The 22,704-nt window shown below is 40.3% G+C and overlaps 1 protein-coding gene across 1 annotated transcript in view; it reads right to left on the bottom strand.

The window, feature by feature from the left end:
• The window catches only part of CDK14 (cyclin dependent kinase 14), a gene marked incomplete at its 5' end in the record, with an annotated part of 318,948 nt that extends 296,680 nt beyond the window's left edge, over positions 1-22,268 (bottom strand). The window contains 2 exons of the mRNA XM_082290375.1: positions 14,518-14,549; positions 22,178-22,268. Of these exons, the coding sequence (XP_082146501.1) occupies positions 14,518-14,549; positions 22,178-22,268 (123 nt within the window). The remainder of the gene's footprint in view (positions 1-14,517; positions 14,550-22,177) is intronic.
• Between the last annotated feature and the right edge of the window lie 436 nt (positions 22,269-22,704).

Genomic DNA, 22,704 nt, shown 5'->3' with positions numbered 1-22,704 from the left:
TAACCATTGTTTTCAACAAGAAAAATTACTACCTTGTGCCCATTTTTCTTATTAAGTATCATTTTACAAATTAAGGCTTTGATCCTACGAGTATGCACATTTTTGACAAGTTCATGTATTTCCCTGGAAGCCAGTGAGGCTCTCAGCACACAAAGCACAGAGCACTTCATGATTTGCAAAAGCTTTACTAAGAATTTAGGAACCAAATACTAAAATCTACTTCAGTTAATAATATGAATCCAACTGAGAAATACATGGTAACTTGCTTATTAGAAGTTATTTAAAACTCTGACCCCATCTAGGTTAGAACAGTAGGTTTTTGAAATGTGTTTTTGTGATCAAATTCAAGAGATTTCTCAGTCTATCTGAAAAGGGAGAAGAATAACAGACACAGCAGAAGATTAAAGAGGGATAACAGAAAACAGGGAATGATGAATTTGAGGACTCTAATATTTAGGCCCTGCCCATATCTTCCTAAGTAATAAAAAACAAAACAGTAATCAATACTAATTTTCAAATCAATCCAGAGTAAACAATAGGTTTATAGCTCACATTAGTTCTAGAGAGACCTTTATGATGTTTTTGGTGGCACAGCACATTAATTAGAAATGTCAAAATGCACCTCAACGTTGGTGCTTTGTTTTCCATTTGTCTCGGTTGTTAACTTTGGCCATTAAGACAAAAAAAATCCAAAACCAAACAAACAGCAAAAAAACTCCTCTGCTTTAATGACCACAATTCACTAACCCATAGCTGATTTTTCATGATGTGTTTTGGGATTAATTTTTTAGTATTTTACACACTAATTAACTAGTTTGGGAGAAAACCTTCTCCAAGGGACCATTAATTAATTACAGACATATTGTTTATTAATGCGTATTTTTCTTTTCCAAAACTGTGCAGCAAGAGTGAACATAATTTACTCCCTTCTCTTAAAAACTTAAATTAATAATAAATCTGTTTTGCTGCACACTTAATTATGGCCCAGTTTTAAAGCATCCCCCACCTTGATCAAGCAGGAGCCTAAGGGTACCATCTTCTAGCACAATGCACACAATCTTTTGAACTATTCTACTGAAGGAGTTTGGTGCTCAGGACAGAGCTTCATGAACAAGTTTGCAAGATGCACATTATCCTGCTATTACGAAATGGCAACAATTCCATATGTATGCAAGCTAATACAAGGCACTTCACCTCTTAAAGGGCAAACTGAAAAAAAAAAAAGGAGTAAAAAAGTAAAATAGTAAAATATGTGGTCATGTGTCAGTCTTAGGCAGAAAAATGAAATAATGATATGCCACTCTTTCAGAAATAGAGGTCATTCAGCTGTGCTTTGTTGATGTTGACAGCAGCTTTATGCATAAGCAAAGAACTTACAGGTACAACACAGCCTTTTCAAATTAAGAATATAGCCCTATTATCATCAACTCACAGACCCCTTCCTAGAAATCAAGCATTAGACCCTGAAGTGTTAAAGCCAAAATTACAACCAGGAGTACTGCTGACAGCCAGTATCATGAAATGAGTAACTCTGGCTAGACTCTGGTTCCCCAGCTTTTTTTCCACAGGATATTTCTTAATGCTAATGCCAATTCCAGAACTGGAAACATTGCAGGAACAAGTCCATAAGCAGAGCAATTCACCATAAAAAGCACTTAAAGGCCACATTTCAGATCAAGAATTGAGAGATTTCAACTAGCCTACATTTGCTCCACACAACTCCATATAAAGTTAGAAATATATCTAAGGAATAAGTAAATGTCAAAACCAAGGAAAAAAATTGCACACAGCAGTAGTAAGTGTGATGGGATACTCCCCCTCCCCCTAGGTTTGTGGAGGAAGAACTACGTGCTAAGAAAAGCACCTCCCTTCCTACCCTACTGCCTAAACCCACTACTAACCAGAAAAAAAGTTCCTCACTCTTCTCTAATGCTGTCCCTTTCCAGCTTTCCTAGTGTCCTTTTACAAAGAGAATACTCAAGACATGGTGCAGAATTCCCTTTATTTGACAAAGCTTATTTTTGACTCTGACACTTTTGGCAGCAAATGTTTCCTCTTTCCAGAAAAATCAATCTGGAGCCCCAAAATGACTGCGCACCCGCTACGAAGGAATAATTCCAGACAAAAGATGCTTTATTTCTGTACGAAGCATGTGGTTCTTTTAAAGGTTCATAAATACAGGTGGTTTCCATGTATAGGTTACTTCCTCAGAGCCTCCTGTTTTTGAAACTAACCTCTCGGAAGAGCATGGAGAAGCTTAAGCACACATATTATGCATATTAATAAAAGCAAACAGAAGCCCCCTTTTTTGTAATTCCTCATGGAAACAGTTGATAAGAGGAAAAGCTACAGATGCCTAGAAGAGGAAAAAAATTCAAACTGCAGCAATAAGATCTGTCTTGCTTGCTCCTGAGTACCAAGTGTTGGGATTTGGGGAGGGAAAGAAACAGAAGGACTTTTCCAGAGGTGTCTTTGGCAGATGAACAGTGGATAGGAATGAGTTTCTAAAGGTAAACATGTTATTACATATGTTTCTAGAGAATCTTCCCATTTAGATTTCTTCTAAGCTTTTATAAAAAAGTGGTTCGAAAAAGTATCTCTTATAGTCTTTATAGCACTTGGACCTCAATTATTTGCAGTGTACCATATGGAATCACATATGAAGCAAATCACTTCTCCTTACAGAAACAATAAGAATATTATAGGTGATCACATATGACAAAACTAACAATAACTCAATTGCATGTGACACAAGCAATGTGAAAAGCTTCCAAACAATGCAGAAAGAAAGCAGCCTGTAAAAAAGTTCACGAGTCACAGAATGGTGGAGGTTGGAACGCTCCTCTGCAGGTCATCTGGTGCAACCCATCTGCTCAAGCAGGGCCACCTAAATCACAGTGCACAAGAGGGGCAGGTTGTCCAGATGGCTTCTCCACAGATGGTGACTCCACCACCTTAATGGGAAACTTCTCTTTCTGCTTGGTCACTCTCACAGTGAAAATGTGTTTCCTGATGTTCAGAGGCTTTCAGTTCCCTGTCTCAGTTCATGCCCACTGCCTCGGGTCCTGTCACAGGGCACCACTGAGAAGAGCCTGACTTTGTCTTCTGTACTTCCTCCCATCAGGCATTGCTAAGATCCCCCACTGTACCTTCTCTTCTCAGTCCCAATTCTCTGTCATTCCTCACAGGAGAGATGCTCCAGTCCCTTAATCACTTCAGTGGCTCTTCTTCATGTCTTATACTAAGGAACCCAGAACTGAACTGTACTGCAGATGTGACCTCATCAGTGCTGTGTAAGAGAGGGACCACCTCCCCTTCACCTGTGGGCAACACTCCTCCCAGTGCACCCCAGGATACCAGCAGCCACCTTTGCAGCAAGGGCACATTGCAGGCTCACATTCAACTTCATGTCCACCAAGATCCCCAGGTTCTTTTCCACAAAGCTGGTCAGTTCCCAGTGTAACAGGTTCTAATAAACAGGGTGGTCTGAACTTGGAGACTGAGTCTCTTTTTTTACTCCAGGTGAAATTCTGTCATCCGAGTACCCAGTTAAAGGCGTAGTAAGTGACACAGGGTTTATTCTGGATGCTGCTGTCTCTCGGAGTGGCTCATAGCATTAGTGACACACCATAAGTGCAAGTTATGTGGTCCTGAGGCAAAATGGTGACGTTGTGAATGGTGACAGTTCAGTCTAACTTCTTCCTGATTAAGTATCTATTTGAAATCTTGAAGAAGGCTAAGAAGCAAACTCCGATTGTAATTAATATATTCCAACTGAATATCTCCCATTCCATCTATGTTCCTTGGCACAAGGAAAAAGAACTACATTTTCCATTTTTTACCTTCCTCTCCAAGAGGCCTTCTAATTTTTTTCACAAGCAGTAGAAACTGAACAAGGAAGACAGCCATGGCATTTTGCCAAATCTTAACAATAAAACAAACCCAATTCACATAGGCTTCCAAGATAAGGGTCCACTCACAGTAGAACATCCAAAGTCTTGCATCACCACTGAACCCCAGGAGTCTCTTGAAATCACCTTCTCAGCAGTGAGTATTAAATATACTCATGAGCCCGGCTGGGTCCCAGGGGCATAGGTTCACACTGGTGTCCTCTCTGAAGCTTAACTGGCAATACCAAAATGAAACATCACTTTGACTGTAAAAGTCTACATCATTTCTGCCCCACCTGTGGATGAATGAAATAATTACTGCTGGGAATAAACCTACCAGAGCATCTCAGTTAGAACACTGTCAAAATTCATGTGTAAGACAGAACTTTAAGAAAAAGAGTCTTGTGTTCCATGACAGTATTTGTTAAAATATAATAGAACCTTTTTTCTTTTTTTTTTTTACTTTTGAAGAAACATTTTATTGAATATCATACCTTTTTTGTTGTTGAATATCATCACAAATCTCGTCGTTTGAGCCCATTGTCTATATGCTCATATAAAATGCATGAATAAGCATTGTCTCCACACCACTGAAAAAAACCTGTTCTTAAGATAGAAAAAATATATATGTAATCTAACTCTAGTTACTGCAAACTTACTTTCAAAGATAAAAATACCATCTTCTTACTGATTTGAACAGAAAAAGTCCTGAAGTGCTATAGCATACCTTTTTAAAGGGCAAGCAAATTAGGCACTTCCTTTCATCTTCTCAGAGCTTCTGTCATGCTTTGATGATGGCCAGACAAATCACATGTAACTGAGCCATACCAGAGTAATAACTAACTAAATAAGTGAAAAAAAAAAAAAAAAACCAAATCAAAACAACACAATCACTTAAGTATTTCTCCAGATGCAGTCCTCTAGTTTCTGGAATTCTGTGCATCTCCAAAGTCATCAGGAGATGCCTCTAACAAACATCCTGTTTGTATCTGGTTCCTCTCTGTGCATGAAGAGCTAAAATAAACCATCACTGCTTCTTTCTTTCTTTTTTTAAACAAAAAAACTTTTTTTCCCTCCAAACCAAGCAAACCTGCAGTCATCAGAGACTTTCCACATCTAAACAAGCCAGGACATGGTAAGAATGATAATGAATTTGACAAATGGAACTGGCATCATTCTTCGCATGGATAAGCTAAAAAACCTTTTTCTGAGCAAGCATAGATTGCTATTTTAACTGTAAAACTGCATCAGTAATTGGCATCGACAAAGGAGAGCAGGTTGGACATCATTTAATAAATCTGTCTGTTTAGAAAGCCAATAAATAAATGAAAGCCATCAACCCACACTTTGCATGGCTTCTGCCAGTGCCAGCAGCCTCCAGCAGCCCACAGGTGCTCCCTCCTCTCCCTGCCCACTCCACCCAGGACAAGAACTCCCACCCTGGCTCTTCTCCCCTGCAGCTGACTCAACAACTGGCAAGGAGTTCAGTAGCATCCTTGTCACCACAGACACAGTAACAACACCAGCTTAAGAACAGGACAAATAGCATGAAGGCATACAGTGAATGTGTGTAATTACACTGAGACTAAGCTATAAATGAAAACAGGCATAAACAGGAAAGAAAAGGAGGAAATCAAAGAAGTACATCTGTGCCTAAGTGCTAACCAACAGCTACAGGCACTGTATTTGAACTATGATGCAGCTTTTGTCACCATACTGGTTAAAAGGAAGTAGTTAAAATGAAACCAGAAATTGTTATAATAAGAGGATAAGTAATTACAAAAGATAAAGGAAAGGATGGACATATCATGGAGGGATATGGAGGGAAGGGACAGATGTGTGCATAGGTAGTTTAAAAAAAAAAAAAAAAGAAAAGAAACCCCAAATAAAACAACCAAACTTAATAAAAGAACTTGCAAAAAAAGTAACAAGTGAGTATCTAGTGAATATCTTATTTCTGTCAGAAAGCAACAATAACTGTTAATGGAGAGATAAAGATAAAAATAATTAATGATTAAGCTCTCTAAAAATTTCAACATGTTCTTCTAACAATACAGAAAGGAAAAATACTTAATCTGAGACAGTATTTAAGAAAAAAACCACAAGCCAAGATATGCATCCTCTGCACTACTTCTTACAACGCACTTGGGATAACAAAAAGTCTTCCTCAAAGCTGAAGGGCATATCTGACCTAACTAATCACAGCAACTGACCTCAGACAAATTCCTTCAGTGTTGCATTTTCAAGACAGATGACAGAAAACAAGTCCAGGAACAGCACGAAGGCAGCCTCAGGTACAGTCCCAGGATCACCATGCCTGAGTCTCAATGTGCATCTCAGCGGAGAAAAAGGATGGTAAACTTCCATTAGAACGTGCTGAGCGTGATTGTGTATGATAATAATCCACTGGCAACAAGAAGTTTACCCTCCCTAAAAGAAATGGAAGATTCCTCAAACACATAAGTATGGAAGAACATCTTTTTGTATACATGAGCTATCAAAGAAGTTCATGTGCAAAGAAAAGTCCTGCTGAGTACATGGCAATAAGAAAAATATTGTAAGCCACTGGATTTTCTGGGTTGGAACATCAGTGAATATCTTCCAAAGCTAGTAATGTTTTTATTTCTCAACACTGAAAAAGGTGAACACCTGGATTCTACAGAGAAACTTAATTCAAGTGAAATAACCTTAGAGGGTTCCAAACACAATCAATTCCAGTTGTTACTTAGAATTGGTTATAATGCATTATGTGCTCTCTCAGAGGCCCTGCTTCCACCATTTATCAATAAGTTTTCAGCAGCATTCACACTTATTTTTAGTTATTAAATTACTGCCAATATTTAATATTTAAATAACCTGTAATATTCAAGTTTGAATTTTTAAACTTGATAAGGAGAATTTCCATACCTGAAACGAACATAAGTAGTACTAGCAGGACCCTGACTCAACTGGCTTAGAAGTAGAAAAGTTTGCTGGAAGGGGAGAAAGAATATACAGAAGGAGAGGTGTAAGGTAATAACACTGTCTTTAAGCCTTAATATCATCAAAATGGCATTGTTTTGTATACATTAAATCCATTTTGTTTCAATAAGCTAGTTAGAGCCTGTAATCTCCTTTTTATTATCCCTTCCCAATAATTAACAAGAGGTGTCAATTGACTCAGAATTTTGATTACTGTGGATGGGATCCTGCAAATATATTGTTGTCAGTGATATTGTGACACACAGCAGATGAGGCAGCATACATGCAGAATTTCTCAGGAAAGCTAAAATGTAGACAGAGATAATTTTCATTTAGATCCTTTCATGAGAAGAAGATTTAGATACAGTCATATGTCTGTTTGTAGTGTGGCTTGGAAGAAAGAAAAAAAGAACAAAAGCAATAATGTCTAAGTACAAAGTAGATGGAAGAGACAGACCTATCAAGGAAGTGACACAATTATTTCTTGCCTCACCACGAGGAGATTGCCCACAAGGCCAAGAACAAGAAGCAATGGATCACATATATGAAATTCATAACTTTGTTACTCTATTTAATCTATCAGTAAATTACTATATCCTGTATGTCCCAAGAAAATAAACACCAGGATTTACATGTAAACATACTTCATCAAAATAATAATAGCTTACATTCAGACTCCACATTTCTGGAATGCATACACCCTTTCATCTGATGACAAGAAACATCCCAAAATACACATGCACAAGTGAGAGAACTAGGCCTGGAAATTCATTTTGCAGTGTTTCTCTGATAGCTAAAACACTTGTCTGCAGATCACAACAGAGCTATATATGTCAGCATTTTGGCCAAATCCTCAAAAGTCCCTGCTGCAGACATGGATTCAGACCAAGTTCTGCTCCTTTGCTCCATCCATTTTCAAAGAAAAGTTAAGCAAAGGACACAGGCATATTAACTAGTAACATGAACCCTTTTTCCCTCCAGTTTCTACAGAAGAAAAGGCAGAGAAGGGGGAGAGTAAGCAGGTTCACACTTGACTTAACAACTTTTCTTATGTCATGAAAATACCACACACTTTCTAAAAGGTAAAAGGATGCACTCTCACCAAACACGCCAGGCAGAAGAACACACAACTGAACATATCGATGGTTGGGGCAAAAATTCAAACCACTGCCACTCAACAGATTTAAGGGCTGCACCATTATTAAAGCTCTTTCTCAGCTACAAAAGAGGGTTCTCAAACTTTCATCTCCTAAAGACCAGGTCTATCCCCCAACATTAAGAACAATTCCTGTACTGGATGGGTGGAGTCGCTGCCAAGTGAATCTCAAAACCTTCCATGTTGTCTCAGGTTCTACTTCAAAGCCTTGAAACTTACGAAACAAAGCAGCTATTTCATAGTCAGTTTTTCTTGGTGGCTTTCCTGCCACTTCTCAATTACTTACCAGCTTGCATTGTGGTCACCTAGACCTGGTTCTGAAGTGTCTCACGTCTTCCAGGACCTGATTTATTTCCATGTGCAACATAGCACAAGGAAGTGACAGGAATCCCTGATCACCATATAAATATTAGTAATTCTGTGAGAAATTATGCAAGGTTGCCCCAGAGCTGGGCATTTTTAAGCCACCAGAAGTTTCACAAACCAGCATTTTTACAGAACAATGCCACATCTGTCCCACAGAAGGCACATTTGTCCCACAGCTGATGCTACAAGAAGCTTTAGCAGAATGGCAGTATTTGCTGTCTTCCATTCAAGCCCTTAATTCTCAGACTCACCTGAAACACAATTGCTAATATTATCAATCTAGAGGAAACAATTATTCCCTTTAAGCAGATAAGAACAACTTTATAAGACCTGAAATGCTGGCACTATTCTGTTACAAATGCACGCACACTAGCATCACACGCCAGTCCTAAGAACTAGCAACACAATTCAGATTCATGTTTTTTGGAATGGCCTCAAAGAGACACAGCAGCAGAGACCAGTAAATCCACTGGGCAAGCTGATGTCTAAGCCACCTGCTGCTAGGGAACCACTGGACCAACACCAGATCCTCAGTAGTGTAAGAAAACAGTACTGGGGGGAAAAAAGAAATAGAATTGGGAGTGGTAGGAACCCAAACCATCTCCTGAGAAATCTCCGTAAGGTACAGGCTCATGAGACAACATCATCCCCACCCATCTTCCCTCCCAAAGGTGGCAGGCTGGAAAGATCTCTATGAGACCTGCTAACCTAAGAGGGTGGTCCTCCTGCAGGAGGCAGCAGATTACATTACTGAGCCTTTACCTCCCTCTTTTCACCAAAAAAATATTTGCCTGGGTCATGCGTCAAGTAACACTTCAAAAGCAGCAACTTCCAATACGGAGTTGTTATCTTCTGCTGGAATTATGTTTCCACTCATTTGCTTTGCGACAATACATCTGAACAGACACATTTTTCCAGGCACTTGAACCATCTCTGTACACATTTGGCAGAGTAACCTAACCACCAAATGAAGTTTTTCTGACCCAGTTCCCTGGTATTATTTAGAAAATGCTTTGACACCTATAATTCTGGTTTAAAGATTTTTATCTTTCTGTCATACATGCATTTCTCTCTCAAGCTACTTACTATAAATAAAACTGAAAAAAAAAATGCAGAAAAGTTATTTAGTGTATTATGCACCTCCTGCATTATGGCATTCAAATGCCTCCTGTTCATGCTTTACAAAGCTTTAGTTTTTTCCAACTACACCCTTTCCTTTAACTGTTCAAAGTCAAAATAATCTCTACACAAAAGTTCTGGTTCTGAGATGGGTGTCCTTTAAACCAAGACATTTTTCAGGCCAACATCCCACAGAGGGAGTAGCCTTATTTATTTGTGAGAGTAAGCACATTACAGAATCAAGAAGTAACTTGGCGAAACTCCCTCCCCTTTCACACACTTCCACTTCAAACACACAGAAGTTGTTCCATGAGCAAAATAAATGAAATTTGGCTTTCTCAGAGCTGGAGACTCTAAACATAGTAAGGAGTAGATGAGTATTAAGGATTTTGCTGAAGTCAAAGTATTCATAACACCTCCAACCACATTCTCATATACTCACAAGAACTTGCATTTCAGCTTTTCCATCAGAGCAGATTCTTATCTCTACCTTTCAGCCAGCTCACATGCTTTTCCACCAAGCATCCAGGGCTCTAGTGTCAGCCAGCTTCAAAGTACTGGGTGAAGTCAGACGGCATTACGCATGCAGCAGGCACAATCACAGTATCCTAATTTCCTAAGAAAGATGGCCTTAAAAAAAAAGGTGCTCTTGATATCAGGAAAAATTAACACTAAAATACAGATAAACAATAGCAATAAAACTCACTGTAAGAAGCAATAATCAAAGCAATTCATGTTTATTTTGAGTCTGAAGATTATTTTCTTTTGATTTCATTGTGACATTGATATTAATTTATTTACTGTGCACACACATGAGTGAAGATCTTAAAACATGATTTAAGTGCTCAGAGAAACGAACAACAGAAGGACAAGAACCAACAGCTTGCGACTGCTGACAATAATTTAGAAATAAATCACAATAGCAAGCAGCTAACCAAAGGAACAGGTTACCACCAGCCCTGAGATGAGTTTAGGCACAACATCAACACTGCCTGTTATTCCAACAAATATGCTACAATTCAGCCACTTGCTATTGGCCTTGATCACATTGTCACGAAAAAGAAAATGGTTCCATCATTATAAGGCAGAGTGGACTTGTTATACCAATGGTCCAAATATATCAAAACAATCCTGCACAGCTGGAAATTATTAATCTAAACTTTGACAAACTACTGAAGCACAAATAAAATGTTCACTCAAAGGACACTTATTTGTTTTTAGACTGCTCTTTTCATGTAGTACTGCTCCTCAGAGGTGTTTATTTTCTATCATGATATCCAATGTAGATAATCAGTGCTTTGCCTAAAACAACAAAACAGATGCTAACTGTGCAAGAACCTACACTCAGAGAGTGAAACTTAGGTTGCTTTGACAAAGAGGGCAGCTTCCTTGGTGGTGGGGAGGATGTGTTTGGTTGGTTTTTGTTTTGATGTGATGTTTTGCAGGGAGGGAGGTGGTTTGCAGTTTGCCATTTTCAGAGAATAGATAAGGTACATTGCAAGACACAATGAGAAGGTGCCTTACTCATTCAAATAACTTTGAAAACAGACAAGAACAGCCCCTCCCCCATGATACTTCATGACAGAGGAAACCACTCCACAAACCACTGAAAACACTGAGAACTTTCCCACTGATTTCAGCACATACTGACACAGGCCTATGTTTCAGTTCCCACAGTGTGACCAGCGTGACAAAAAGGAACAGGCTAAAGGTTAAAAAAGAAAAAACAAAACCATACGATTACTGCTTTGAATGAAAGACTATAGAAGAAGTGGTCTGTATCCATTCCTTTATTCACATGAGTCTCTGGAACTTCCTAAGATGTCACAACATCTTAGGAAGGTGAGCAGGCTGCCACTAAATCCATAAAATTGATAACATCTTAGGAAGGTGAGCAGGCTGCCACTAAATCCATAAAATTGATTAATTCAGTGTTTTCATGGACCAAGGCAAAGGTCGGCATCATTTTTAGAAAAGTGTTTTTTTCATTCAAAATTTAATCAAAATAAATAAACTAAAGCAATATAAGAGCAGGAATAAAAAAGTGAGAAATCTTACAGTAGTCCTTCACACCACTGTTGTGTTCTGACCTTATGGGTAGGACTAAATACACCAGTAAGATCCCTGAAACAATTCTACAAATAAAAGTATTTTCTGACATGCAACTTATTCACAGGATTCACTGCTCATGATTCTTTCCATCCTAATTTACTGGAGAGATTAATTTCATAAACCACAGAAAGCAATTATGTGGTACACTTGCCTGTCATGTCATGTCTGACATCTTAATTTTTAGTAAAAATTTTCTTCTCTTCAAAATTTTTTTCTCTTCAAAAGACAGACAACTTCCTTCAGTGCCATAGATTTTTCAGCTACTGCAAGCAACTAAAGCAGGTAGGATTAAGAGCCAGTGAACTGCTCAATTTACTCCCCTTGGTGCCTGAGAGACAAACAAGTATGCACCTCATGTAGCACCTACAATGCGCAGAATAAGGTGATGACCTACTAGGCTGCAAATGCAGACCTTGCAGCTTTAGAAGGGCCACCTTCCTCTTCATGCCACTTTCTCTCCTCCATCAGTGATTTCAGATCCCTGCTGGCCAGCTTCTGCTCCTGATGTTCTCGTCACAACTTGAAAGGCTAAAACATGAGTTCTCCTCCTCTCCCCGTCAAGAGCATAAACACCCTCTGCAAGTCCATTGCTACTTGTTCAAGCACTGCTTCAGAGGTCAACCTCCCTCCAAGAAAGGGGAAACACACATTGAGAAGAGATACACAGCATCTGTCAGCAACATAAAAGAGTATCTTTGCACTAACCATACAAGGAGAATGTGCTACTTGTTAAATGAAATTTCTGTTTCAATAGTTGACTATTTCAGTTTTCGTAGTAGGACACCCAAAGCTGACAGCTTTGGACAGCTTGGAAAACTACTTCCTCTCTCTTCTTATCTGATGTTCCCATCTGATATTCCCACTTATTGTCATCTTAACTTTCTTCATAACTGTTTCCCTGTTATATCAATACTACATATACAAGCCAGAAGACTAGACCGCTTTTTTTTTAATATCATGGTATGGTCTTAGAAGTGTTTCTCAGGATGGGCTTCTGAGATCAATATGTGCACCCACTCCTCTGCTCAGAGGTACTGTCTTCCTGAGGAGCCATTAAATCAGGTGCATTATTTTTATTAATGTCTGTTTCATCTTCTGAATTGAAGGATGGTTGAAAAGAAAGGAATTAAATTATACCTGGTACAGCTCATTCTCTGATCCACACTTTAGGCTACAAAATCGCCAAGAACTGTATAGAATTTGAAGAGATAATAAGGACAACATAAAATCTCAACACGTTTTTCTTTCTTCTAAGAAATGACACCTAAAACTATGGAACCAATTGATGCAAATGTCACATCAAGCTCTTCCCTATTCACAGGAAATGGAAGAAAATTCTTTTGTGTACCCTTCCCACTAGCCATCCCTTACTGCCTCTGTAGTGCTCATATCAACAATCTGTCAGATTCCATTAAAAACATATTTGAAGGATTATTTTTCCCCCAACTGGCTTGAATTTAAAGAAAAATTTGCTCAAGTTGTCTCCTGTTAAAGCAGAAAACAAGGTTTAAAGAAAAGAAATGCAACCTGCAGATAAGCAATCCTGGGGAAGGGAAGTGGATAGAAGAACTGCCATCTTCATATGACAATGCTGTTCAAGAGATTCTTTCAAATTCTGAGTCAAATTTAATACAAGGTATTACTGCTTACTGAGGAGGTTATAGCACAGATATACCACTGCAGCATTCAGCAAGAAATACTGAACAGAACCAGACCAGATTTGTAAAACAAGGATTCAGCATTTACTAACTGTGTATCCGCGCTTTTTTTGCACAGGTGTAACCTTTAGGGAGGAATCAAGTTCTAGCACTGTTACAAGAGAAATAAAATAGTCAGGACCACTGCATGATGCAACAGCCCGACCCATGACCTTCACTCCAGACCTGAGAGGGGTCAAGGTGAGTTACAGCTTTTGCAACACATCAGAAAATCACAAAACATTTATATTGTTACTGCTGTATTTGAGCATTAGTGTGATCTGTTTAGAAAGAGATGAAGTCTGATTTGATCCAGAATCCGGGACATTACATCATCATTTATTCATTCTAGAATCTGGCATTACACAATAGCTAGCTCACTCTATTCAGCCAAGAATTTAAGCTTAGAGCAGGCAATGAAGAAGAAATGCCAGAAGCGTAACATCAACACATCAAAATACTTCCATTTGCTCCTAGCTATGGTGGCAGAGGGAAGTACAAGGTAAGCATTGACTACAATATGACCAGTCATCACACCAAGGCCTGCACCTCCTCCTGCAGAAACTTGCTCTGTAGAATAACTTGCACTGACCTGGAACCCTCAAGCACAAATCATGAGCAGCATGTTTTACAAATTAACGTGCGAATCATATCACAGATAGGTCAAGACCCCAAACTGATTAGACTGAATAATCAAGTATCGGTTTTGCCAATAGCATAGATGCTGGTTTTTTGCTGTTGGGTTGGGTTTCTTTTTAATTTCATAATAAGCATCTCTCTTGGTTGACATATTCAGCAAGAAGCCAATGTAGCAGCACTTTATATAAAGCGTTCTCTCAGGAGTGATGTTTTCTCCCTGCCTGTTACAGTACAGGCCTACAGTTACAGGAATTATCATGGGCAAAGTTCTATAAAGTACTTTCCCTGCATGCAACATTTCTCAGCATTGAACAGTTTAAAATGGCCACTTTTCTTAAAACATTCAGTTGTACTATATTAAAAAAAAAACAAAAAACCCCTAAGCATTCCATTCAGACCCTTTGACTAACAAATTCTTCTGGTAGCTATTTAGAAAATGAAAATACGTTTGAGCAATATGCATGTATTAATACATATGCACATCATAACACTACTCTCTGTGGGTTTCTTTTTAGCACCACTGAGAAATACTAAAGGCATACCTGGACTGTGTAAGGTACAAAGATATTTAACCTACCTCATCAAAGCTGCTATCTTCCTTCTTCAAGGCTTTAAAATAAAAAGAAAAAAGAAATTATTATCTATACTGAATTTCAATGAACACAAACCACCAGAAAAGAAAAAAAAAAAAAAAACAACAGAGCACCACTTTCCTGTTATAATAGGAAAGAACAGGCTGGCATGAATAACAATTTTATACTCAGAACCTGAATCTGTAAATGGAATGTAGAACTGCACAGAGAGTTTCCAAGAAAGTGAATTTACATATTTATGAAAAATATCCTCTCAGGTTAAAGAAAATAAGAGTTTGTAAGGATGGGTTTGGTTTTTTTATTTTAACTCCTAGTGAGTGTGAAAACCCTTTATGGAGAGCTTGACTGAACCTCAAAAAGGAAATAACAAACACTTAACCATGTATTCAGTTTGTCAAGTACTAACTCCTTATGAAATAGTATGCATTGTAGCATACTTTTTTCCTTTTTCTTTTTTTCTTTTATAGTTTTTAATATGACTTACACTAAAGCAGAAGAGATTTCTTTCTTACACTGTTAACAAGCAATTAATCAACAAACAAAGAGGAAAACAGTGCAGAAAATAGGTGACCTGGTAAATTAAGAAAATGAAGACACAAATAATTCTGCAGTTGTAGCAAAGTCGATGAAAAGTTTTCCTTTAGCATACTGGACATATTTATTGAAATGTGAAGAAAATTAATTTCTCCAAATCCACACTGAACTGTGTCAGTCCAAAGGTACGAGACTGGCTCCTTTTCTCAGCCAGACCCACGAGGGATTGCACTTTGTGTGCTGCACGCCGTGACCTGAAAGTGCTCTTTGTTTCCTTCTCTTGAAGAGCTAAAATTAGATAAACCATTGCATTGGTGATTGCACTGTTTCTTTTCAGTTTAAATCACAAAGGTTTTCAATTTGAGGGAGGTCATCTGAACAACCATGCAGCTTGTGCAGTGCTGCCCCAGAAGGGTCCCTCTTCATCATTTAAGCAACGTAATGTTTCTTACACTCCTGCATATTTCTGCAGGAGATAAATATTTAAGCACCTAGCATGGCTGGGGATCTAGACTCCAGTAGCTCTTTTTCTCTTTTAGATGCTCCTTCTGCCTTCAAATCACTAGTAATTTCTAAACCTCTTCCAAATCCTGTCTTCAGGAGCAACTGTGCTATCAGCTTCAAAAACAAAAATAACACAACAAAACATAAAAACCCAAACAAACGAAACAGAACAAACAAAAACAAAACAAATAGAAAAACCAACCCCCCCCCAAAAACCCAAGAAACCAAAAAAAAACCACCAAAAAAACCACAAGAACAAAAACCAAACCAACCAACCAAAACAAAAAACAAAATAAAAACAAAAAAAACCCCAAACAAAACAAAATGAACAAAACACAAAACAAAAACAACACCAAGACTGTAGAAGCTGTATCAGAGGTGGTACAGAGGCAGTACCACCTGTGCAAACAGTGCTGCACCTCCAGAACCTCCACCATGGGCAGCAAGGCACAAATCCCAAATATCTTTGTACAGAAAAGCAGGGAAGGTCCAGCCTTCCTTTGCTTTTAAACTCCCATTTCTTTAGGACATGAAACATGGCTTTCCTCAAATCTTTGCAGCTCACTGCTCTACAGTTACTCATCTAGATTTCATGCTCAGTGATAAAAACAATGAAACAAACCTTGGTGTTTTGCTGAGTAGATCTGAGGCACTCATTGTACGTTTTGATAGTTAAATATTTACGGTTTTGAAGGGTGATCAAAACATTTTCACACTGCCAATCCCAAGTACTCAGAACTATGAGTCACAGGAAAAGAGGGGGAAAGAGGGGGAAAGAGGGGGAAAGAGGGGGAAAGAAAGAGGGGGAAAGAAAGAGGGGGAAAGAAAGAGGGGGAAAGAAAGAGGGGGAAAGAAAGAGGGGGAAAGAAAGAGGGGGAAAGAAAGAGGGGGAAAGAAAGAGGGGGAAAGAAAGAGGGGGAAAGAAAGAGGGGGAAAGAAAGAGGGGGAAAGAAAGAGGGGGAAAGAAAGAGGGGGAAAGAAAGAGGGGGAAAGAAAGAGGGGGAAAGAAAGAGGGGGAAAGAAAGAGGGGGAAAGAAAGAGGGGGAAAGAAAGAGGGGGAAAGAAAGAGGGGGAAAGAAAGAGGGGGAAAGAAAGAGGGGGAAAGAAAGAGGGGGAAAGAAAGAGGGGGAAAGAAAGAGGGGGAAAGAAAGAGGGGGAAAGAAAGAGGGGGAAAGAAAGAGGGGGAAAGAAAGAGGGGGAAAGAAAGAGGGGGAAAGAAAGAGGGGGAAAGAAAGAGGGGGAAAGAAAGAGGGGGAAAGAAAGAGGGGGAAAGAAAGAGGGGGAAAGAAAGAGGGGGAAAGAAAGAGGGGGAAAGAAAGAGGGGGAAAGAAAGAGGGGGAAAGAAAGAGGGGGAAAGAAAGAGGGGGAAAGAAAGAGGGGGAAAGAAAGAGGGGGAAAGAAAGAGGGGGAAAGAAAGAGGGGGAAAGAAAGAGGGGGAAAGAAAGAGGGGGAAAGAAAGAGGGGGAAAGAAAGAGGGGGAAAGAAAGAGGGGGAAAGAAAGAGGGGGAAAGAAAGAGGGGGAAAGAAAGAGGGGGAAAGAAAGAGGGGGAAAGAAAGAGGGGGAAAGAAAGAGGGGGAAAGAAAGAGGGGGAAAGAAAGAGGGGGAAAGAAAGAGGGGGAAAGAAAGAGGGGGAAAGAAAGAGGGGGAAAGAAAGAGGGGGAAAGAAAGAGGGGGAAAGAAAGAGGGGGAAAGAAAGAGGGGGAAAGAAAGAGGGGGAAAGAAAGAGGGGGAAAGAAAGAGGGGGAAAGAAAGAGGGGGAAAGAAAGAGGGGGAAAGAAAGAGGGGGAAAGAAAGAGGGGGAAAGAAAGAGGGGGAAAGAAAGAGGGGGAAAGAAAGAGGGGGAAAGAAAGAGGGGGAAAGAAAGAGGGGGAAAGAAAGAGGGGGAAAGAAAGAGGGGGAAAGAAAGAGGGGGAAAGAAAGAGGGGGAAAGAAAGAGGGGGAAGGAAAGAGGGGGAAGGAAAGAGGGGGAAGGAAAGAGGGGGAAAGAGGGGGAAAGAGGGGGAAAGAGGGGGAAAGAGGGGGAAAGAGGGGGAAAGAGGGGGAAAGAGGGGGAAAGCTCTCAACCTGTGGAACACTTTTTAAGAACACCCTTTTAATCTTCTCAATTACCATTCAGGTCACAATGACATACAAGCTATAAATTAGTAAATGACACACCTAGGCCATGCTGACAAGCTTTTCTCCCTTACCAAAACACAAGATTTTCACATGACCAGAACATTACAGGAATACCCAAACAGATAGCTAAACAAAATTCACAGTCTAACAGAACAAGAAAAATGGGAATCTGTGGTCCACTGCATATATATGGCTTGTCTTTAGCTTCTACCTTTGACTAAAAAAGGACTTTTAAGAATCACCAAAAGAATATAAGAGTTCTGGCCACCCATTTAATGAAATTCTGTTTAATAATAATATCACTCTCAACCCATTCACTACATAGCATCTCCAAAAGAAGACATCAAAGACGTTTTAAATATTTTTTTCTCCTCAATGCAATCCTTTCCTTTTTAAACTGTTAAAAAAAAAGTTCTGCTGAACTTAAAAAAAAATAAACTGTTTACAAATGAACTTCTCATTATCTCAGGTATGTGAACTATGTGGATGTACATCAGAGGAGATTAGTGGAGATAACCTTTGCATCAGTGAGGAGCTAGTAACAAAGCCCAGGGATGCTCAGAAGGGCCACAGACTGCTCTCAGCACACTGTGATCAATCTCACCAATGTTTTCTCTCTTTCTTTCTTTTTTTCTTTCTTCCTTTCCTCCTTCCTTTCTTTGTAACCTGGTGTTAGTTTTTGACTAAAGAAATTGCATAAGAAAACAGAAGTTAAATGGCATGAGCTGAAGAGATCTCAAATATGATTCTGGTACTATACGAACTTCAACAAATGCATAGCTAAGAACTCTTCACATAACTAAAAGATCACTATTAATTTTATTAAATTATTCACTATTAATTTAATTACATAATTATCAAAGTGCAAAACTAAGAACCAAACCTAATAAAGGTTTAAATGCTAAATTAAACAATGAGTCAACTGAATCTCTGAAAGTTGGTTAGCATACAGTTATGGTGTGTTCATTTACATGGTCAACACAGTCTGTAAGCAAGGAAACCAAATTTTTAAACTAATATGGATGTTCGTATAAAAATGGACAGGCTGGCAGAAACGTATGAATGAAAAGAATTATGTATGTTTTTCAGATTCTTAGCAATATAAGTTCTTTATTATGAGATAACTTTTAAGAGGGACACTCCTTGAAACACCAGAAAATTTCTGCCAGGAGAAAGGGTACCTAAGTTGCAAAGATAGCTCATTTCTCTAAAACTGGAAGCATGTAATTTCTACAGCAAAGAGCCACCCTGTAGTACCACGGGCCACACACATTTCCTACAGCACACCACAGTGCTGTATCATCCTCTGCCAGATTTGCACATAATGGCACAAAGCGAATGCTCAGGAAAAGGCTCACTGAATGGGCAATTTCACACATCACATTTTTCAACTCTGCAAAATAAACATTTTCAGTACTAGATACTCTGAGAGTTACAGGACTGAGCACAGTTTTGCATGATGAGGCAGATCTTCATCACCCTCTTCCAGGAAAACCAGTGGCTGCAAAGCATCAGTTCACAGTTAAGAAAATGGGTCAAGTCTACTTGAGGCTGCTGTTAGTACCCTTTGGACCTCTGCTGTGCCCCAGGAATAACTACACTGGTTTTGTCTAGAGGTGGTGGGGAAATAGCTTCAAACGTTACCTAACATATTTCAGTACACTGCAAAAAAAAAAAAAAAAAAATCTTATAAATTAATTGCAGATATAACTTCTCAAATTGAGACAATTATTTGGTGCCGAGAAGAGAGTCTGAAAGACAGTTCATTGAGGGCTAACCTGCAAGCTCTAACAAAAAAAGCTCTCTGCCAATGACAATCAGGATACATTCCCACCACTCTTAGCCAAGAGGCTAATATAAACTTGGCTATCGAAATCGGGTTTCAAAGTTTGAGGTCTTGCAGTATTGAGAGAATTGCGTTTGGTAGATGGAATACTGCCAACACTGGGGGAAGGTGTAGCAGTACTTTATCATTTCAAGAATGATCATCAGATCTTCCCTACTGCAACACATGAAGGTTTGATTTTAATGACTAATTATTTGATGCAAACACCATAGTACTCTCGCATTATTTATATGACTATGCTCATGATACCATGTCATGTACTTAAACCTATGAAAACACAGAAATTGCAGCAGAACATAGAAAGTTAATACATCATCATTGATTTATAGAATCACAGAATGGTTTGGGTTGGAAGAGACCTTAAAGATCATCCCTACCGCCCTGTTAAGGGCAGGGACAACTTCCACTAGACCAAGTGGCTCAAAGCCCCATCCAACCTAGCCTTTGCCACTGTCAGGAATTTATTATTTATAATGAATCACAACTGAACAGAAGACTGATAAAATTATAGATTAAATATGTATTAAATTTGTAATATGCTAACCATTCCAAGCAACCAGCTCTTACAAAAAGAGCTTTAAAACCCTGATGTCAAATACCCAGAAAGACTTTTTCCAATGAGGTTTTGGTTTTCCCTCCTTCACTTCAGTATAAGAGTTAAGGACAGCACATGTTTTAACCAAGGATTTCCTGGTATGCAAGTTTAGGGTTTCTTTGCTTGGGCTTATCTGTGGCTCTGGTATCAGGGAGTGGACTATGTCCAAACCTCATACAGATAAATTAGAAGGTTTTTTGCTCAAAGTGCAGTTACCAGAATGATGATCAATATATTTGAGCATCTGAAGATTGAACAAACTTGCTGGTAGCAGCTGTGTTTTACTCACAAATCAACCACAGCAAACAAACACACCGCATACCAAACCACACTCCTACACTTCTGCGCGTATGCACATAGAACTGGAGGAGCTTTTAGACATAAAAATCCGTGTATCTAAAACCAGGCCAGAGCTCTCAAGGAAACTAAAAGCTTGTTTAATTTGTGCAAAATGACAAAAAGAGATGATCACCCAACCGAGCCAACTAAAACATGCAGAAATTACCAGCCAGAGGGGCCGTGATCCCTAAAGGGCATTAACAGGACTGTCACTGTTACAACAAAGCAGCATCCTCATTCAAAACATTTTCTTTGTTAATGACTTCCACCATTAGTAAAACCCTTTCACAGTTCTGTGGAAGAGTGTCTCTCTATTTATACATGTACAGAGACATATAACAGACCAAACACCTGACTGCTTTGGTTTTTTCTTCTAATCAAAGAAAGTTAAATGTATTTTACAAGTTTAAGACTGATGATAGGTAAAAGCTGTTTTCATATGGGGACAGAGATTTGTAACAGTGACTTGATATTTGTTTCACAACTCTAACTTTGCATTTACCCTTGAAACTCTTCTGGTTTTCAAGTAAGAATGAGCTTTTCTCAGTTTTTTTCTTCCTAGAGCAGGACAATTAAAAAAAAAATTCAAATGCAATCATACATTTAAAAGCTTGCAGGCCTTTAAAGCTAAAGGTGGTACGCTGAATGCATATACAGCGTGTGAAAAATTAAAATGCCCAAGTATGCCAGCACATCTCCTAGGTAGGGTTATTGGGGGAGAACCAAATGCCACAGCTCCTGTCTGTGGCACAGGCACTTCACATCCTCTCACTGGGACAAAGCAGCTCTGAGAGTTGACCCATGCCTGCCAGCCAGATGGGCTGTAAGGGAAGGCATCCCAATGGGACAAGAGTAAGGACTGTGGAAGGGCCCATACAGAAGGTCTGCAAGGACAGGGGCTGCTGCATCTGCTCTCGTGTGTCACAGGACTAACTCCAGCTGCTCTGTCCCACCAGCTTGGGGATACCTCACAACTCCTCTGAGGTACCTTCTCTCCCTGCTCAGCTGCGTGTTGATGATGTCAGTAGGAATTAATGCTTTAAACAGTGAATTAAGCAATACAGTGTGCCAAAGACTAAGAGAAACACCAGTCAGAGCAGACCAAAACTCTTTGGCATTGTTCTCAATAACAAATTCAACTGCAAAATAAACTGGTGTCAAAACCAAACACGGTGTGGTGGCACCGGGAGGTAATACGCTTGGCAGTGGCATTCAGATGACGCTACCTCAGGATGCTTTGTGTCAGTGACAGAGTGACAAGACTTCCCAGCAGATGACAGATAGACTTCTTTTGTCTGGCCCCCTAAATCACTGGGCCACTGTTACCTGCTTCAGCATCTCACACCACAACTAAAAACAACCTGCAGCCCGTACAAAAAATAAATTACCAGACCTGCAAAATTAAAATAACCGATTGCTTTCTGTCGAGGTTTCTCTTTCGCAATGGGGACACGTGAGCCAACTATAATTTACAGTTTGTTCTTCCCAGCCGATTTTGGGCTAACTCCATCACAGACACATGCAGCACTGCTAGGGCTTCCAGAGTTGTTTATTTCCCGAGCTTTCTTCCCAAGAAACGTTTTTCGGGGACGGTGTCGGCGCGGGTGTTTCCAGCCTGGCAGCGCTGAGCTCACCGCACCCCGTCCCCTCCCTGCCGGGACCCCCGGGTGCCGGGCAGCGCTGTCCGGGCCCGGGCGCGGGACTCACCTATTCGGCCGAAGCTCTCCGATAAAGTTCTCCTCAACTTTTTCATCCTGCTGATCTTCTCGGCGGACTGCGAGTCGATCATGTCACACATCGGGGGGAGACCCCCCCGTCCCGCCGGCCTCTACCCCCACTCCCCTGGCTCCGGGGGAGACACCCCCGCTCCGGCCCCGGGGCTCTCCCCGCGCCCCGAGGAGCCGCCGGGCGCCGCGGGACAGTCCCGGTCCCGCCCGGGAAAGGAGCCCTACGCCGCGGCCGCCGCTGCCGCTGCTGGTGCTGCTCGGCTCCGTGCCGCCAGCGCCCGGCTCATAGCCCCGTCCGCCCCTGCCCCGGGCTGCCCCGGCACGGCCGGACGCGGCGGGCAGGGCGGGGGCGACGGGCAGCGCCGAGGAGAGATGGAGGAGTGGAAGCAAAGTCCGGCGAGGGGCTGCGGGCGCCGGCGACGGGAGAGAGGGCGTGAGGAAGGGAGGGAGGGTGCGCTGAGAGAAAGGAGGAGGAGGAGCCTGGGCGGGCCGGGGAGCCCCGGGGAG

The sequence above is a fragment of the Coloeus monedula genome (assembly GCF_965178545.1).
Source record: "Coloeus monedula genome assembly, chromosome: 1".
In the NCBI taxonomy this organism is placed as follows: Eukaryota; Metazoa; Chordata; class Aves; order Passeriformes; family Corvidae; genus Coloeus; species Coloeus monedula.
The sequence above is the reverse complement of the archived record's forward strand: the minus strand, read 5'-3'. Positions and strand labels throughout refer to the sequence as shown.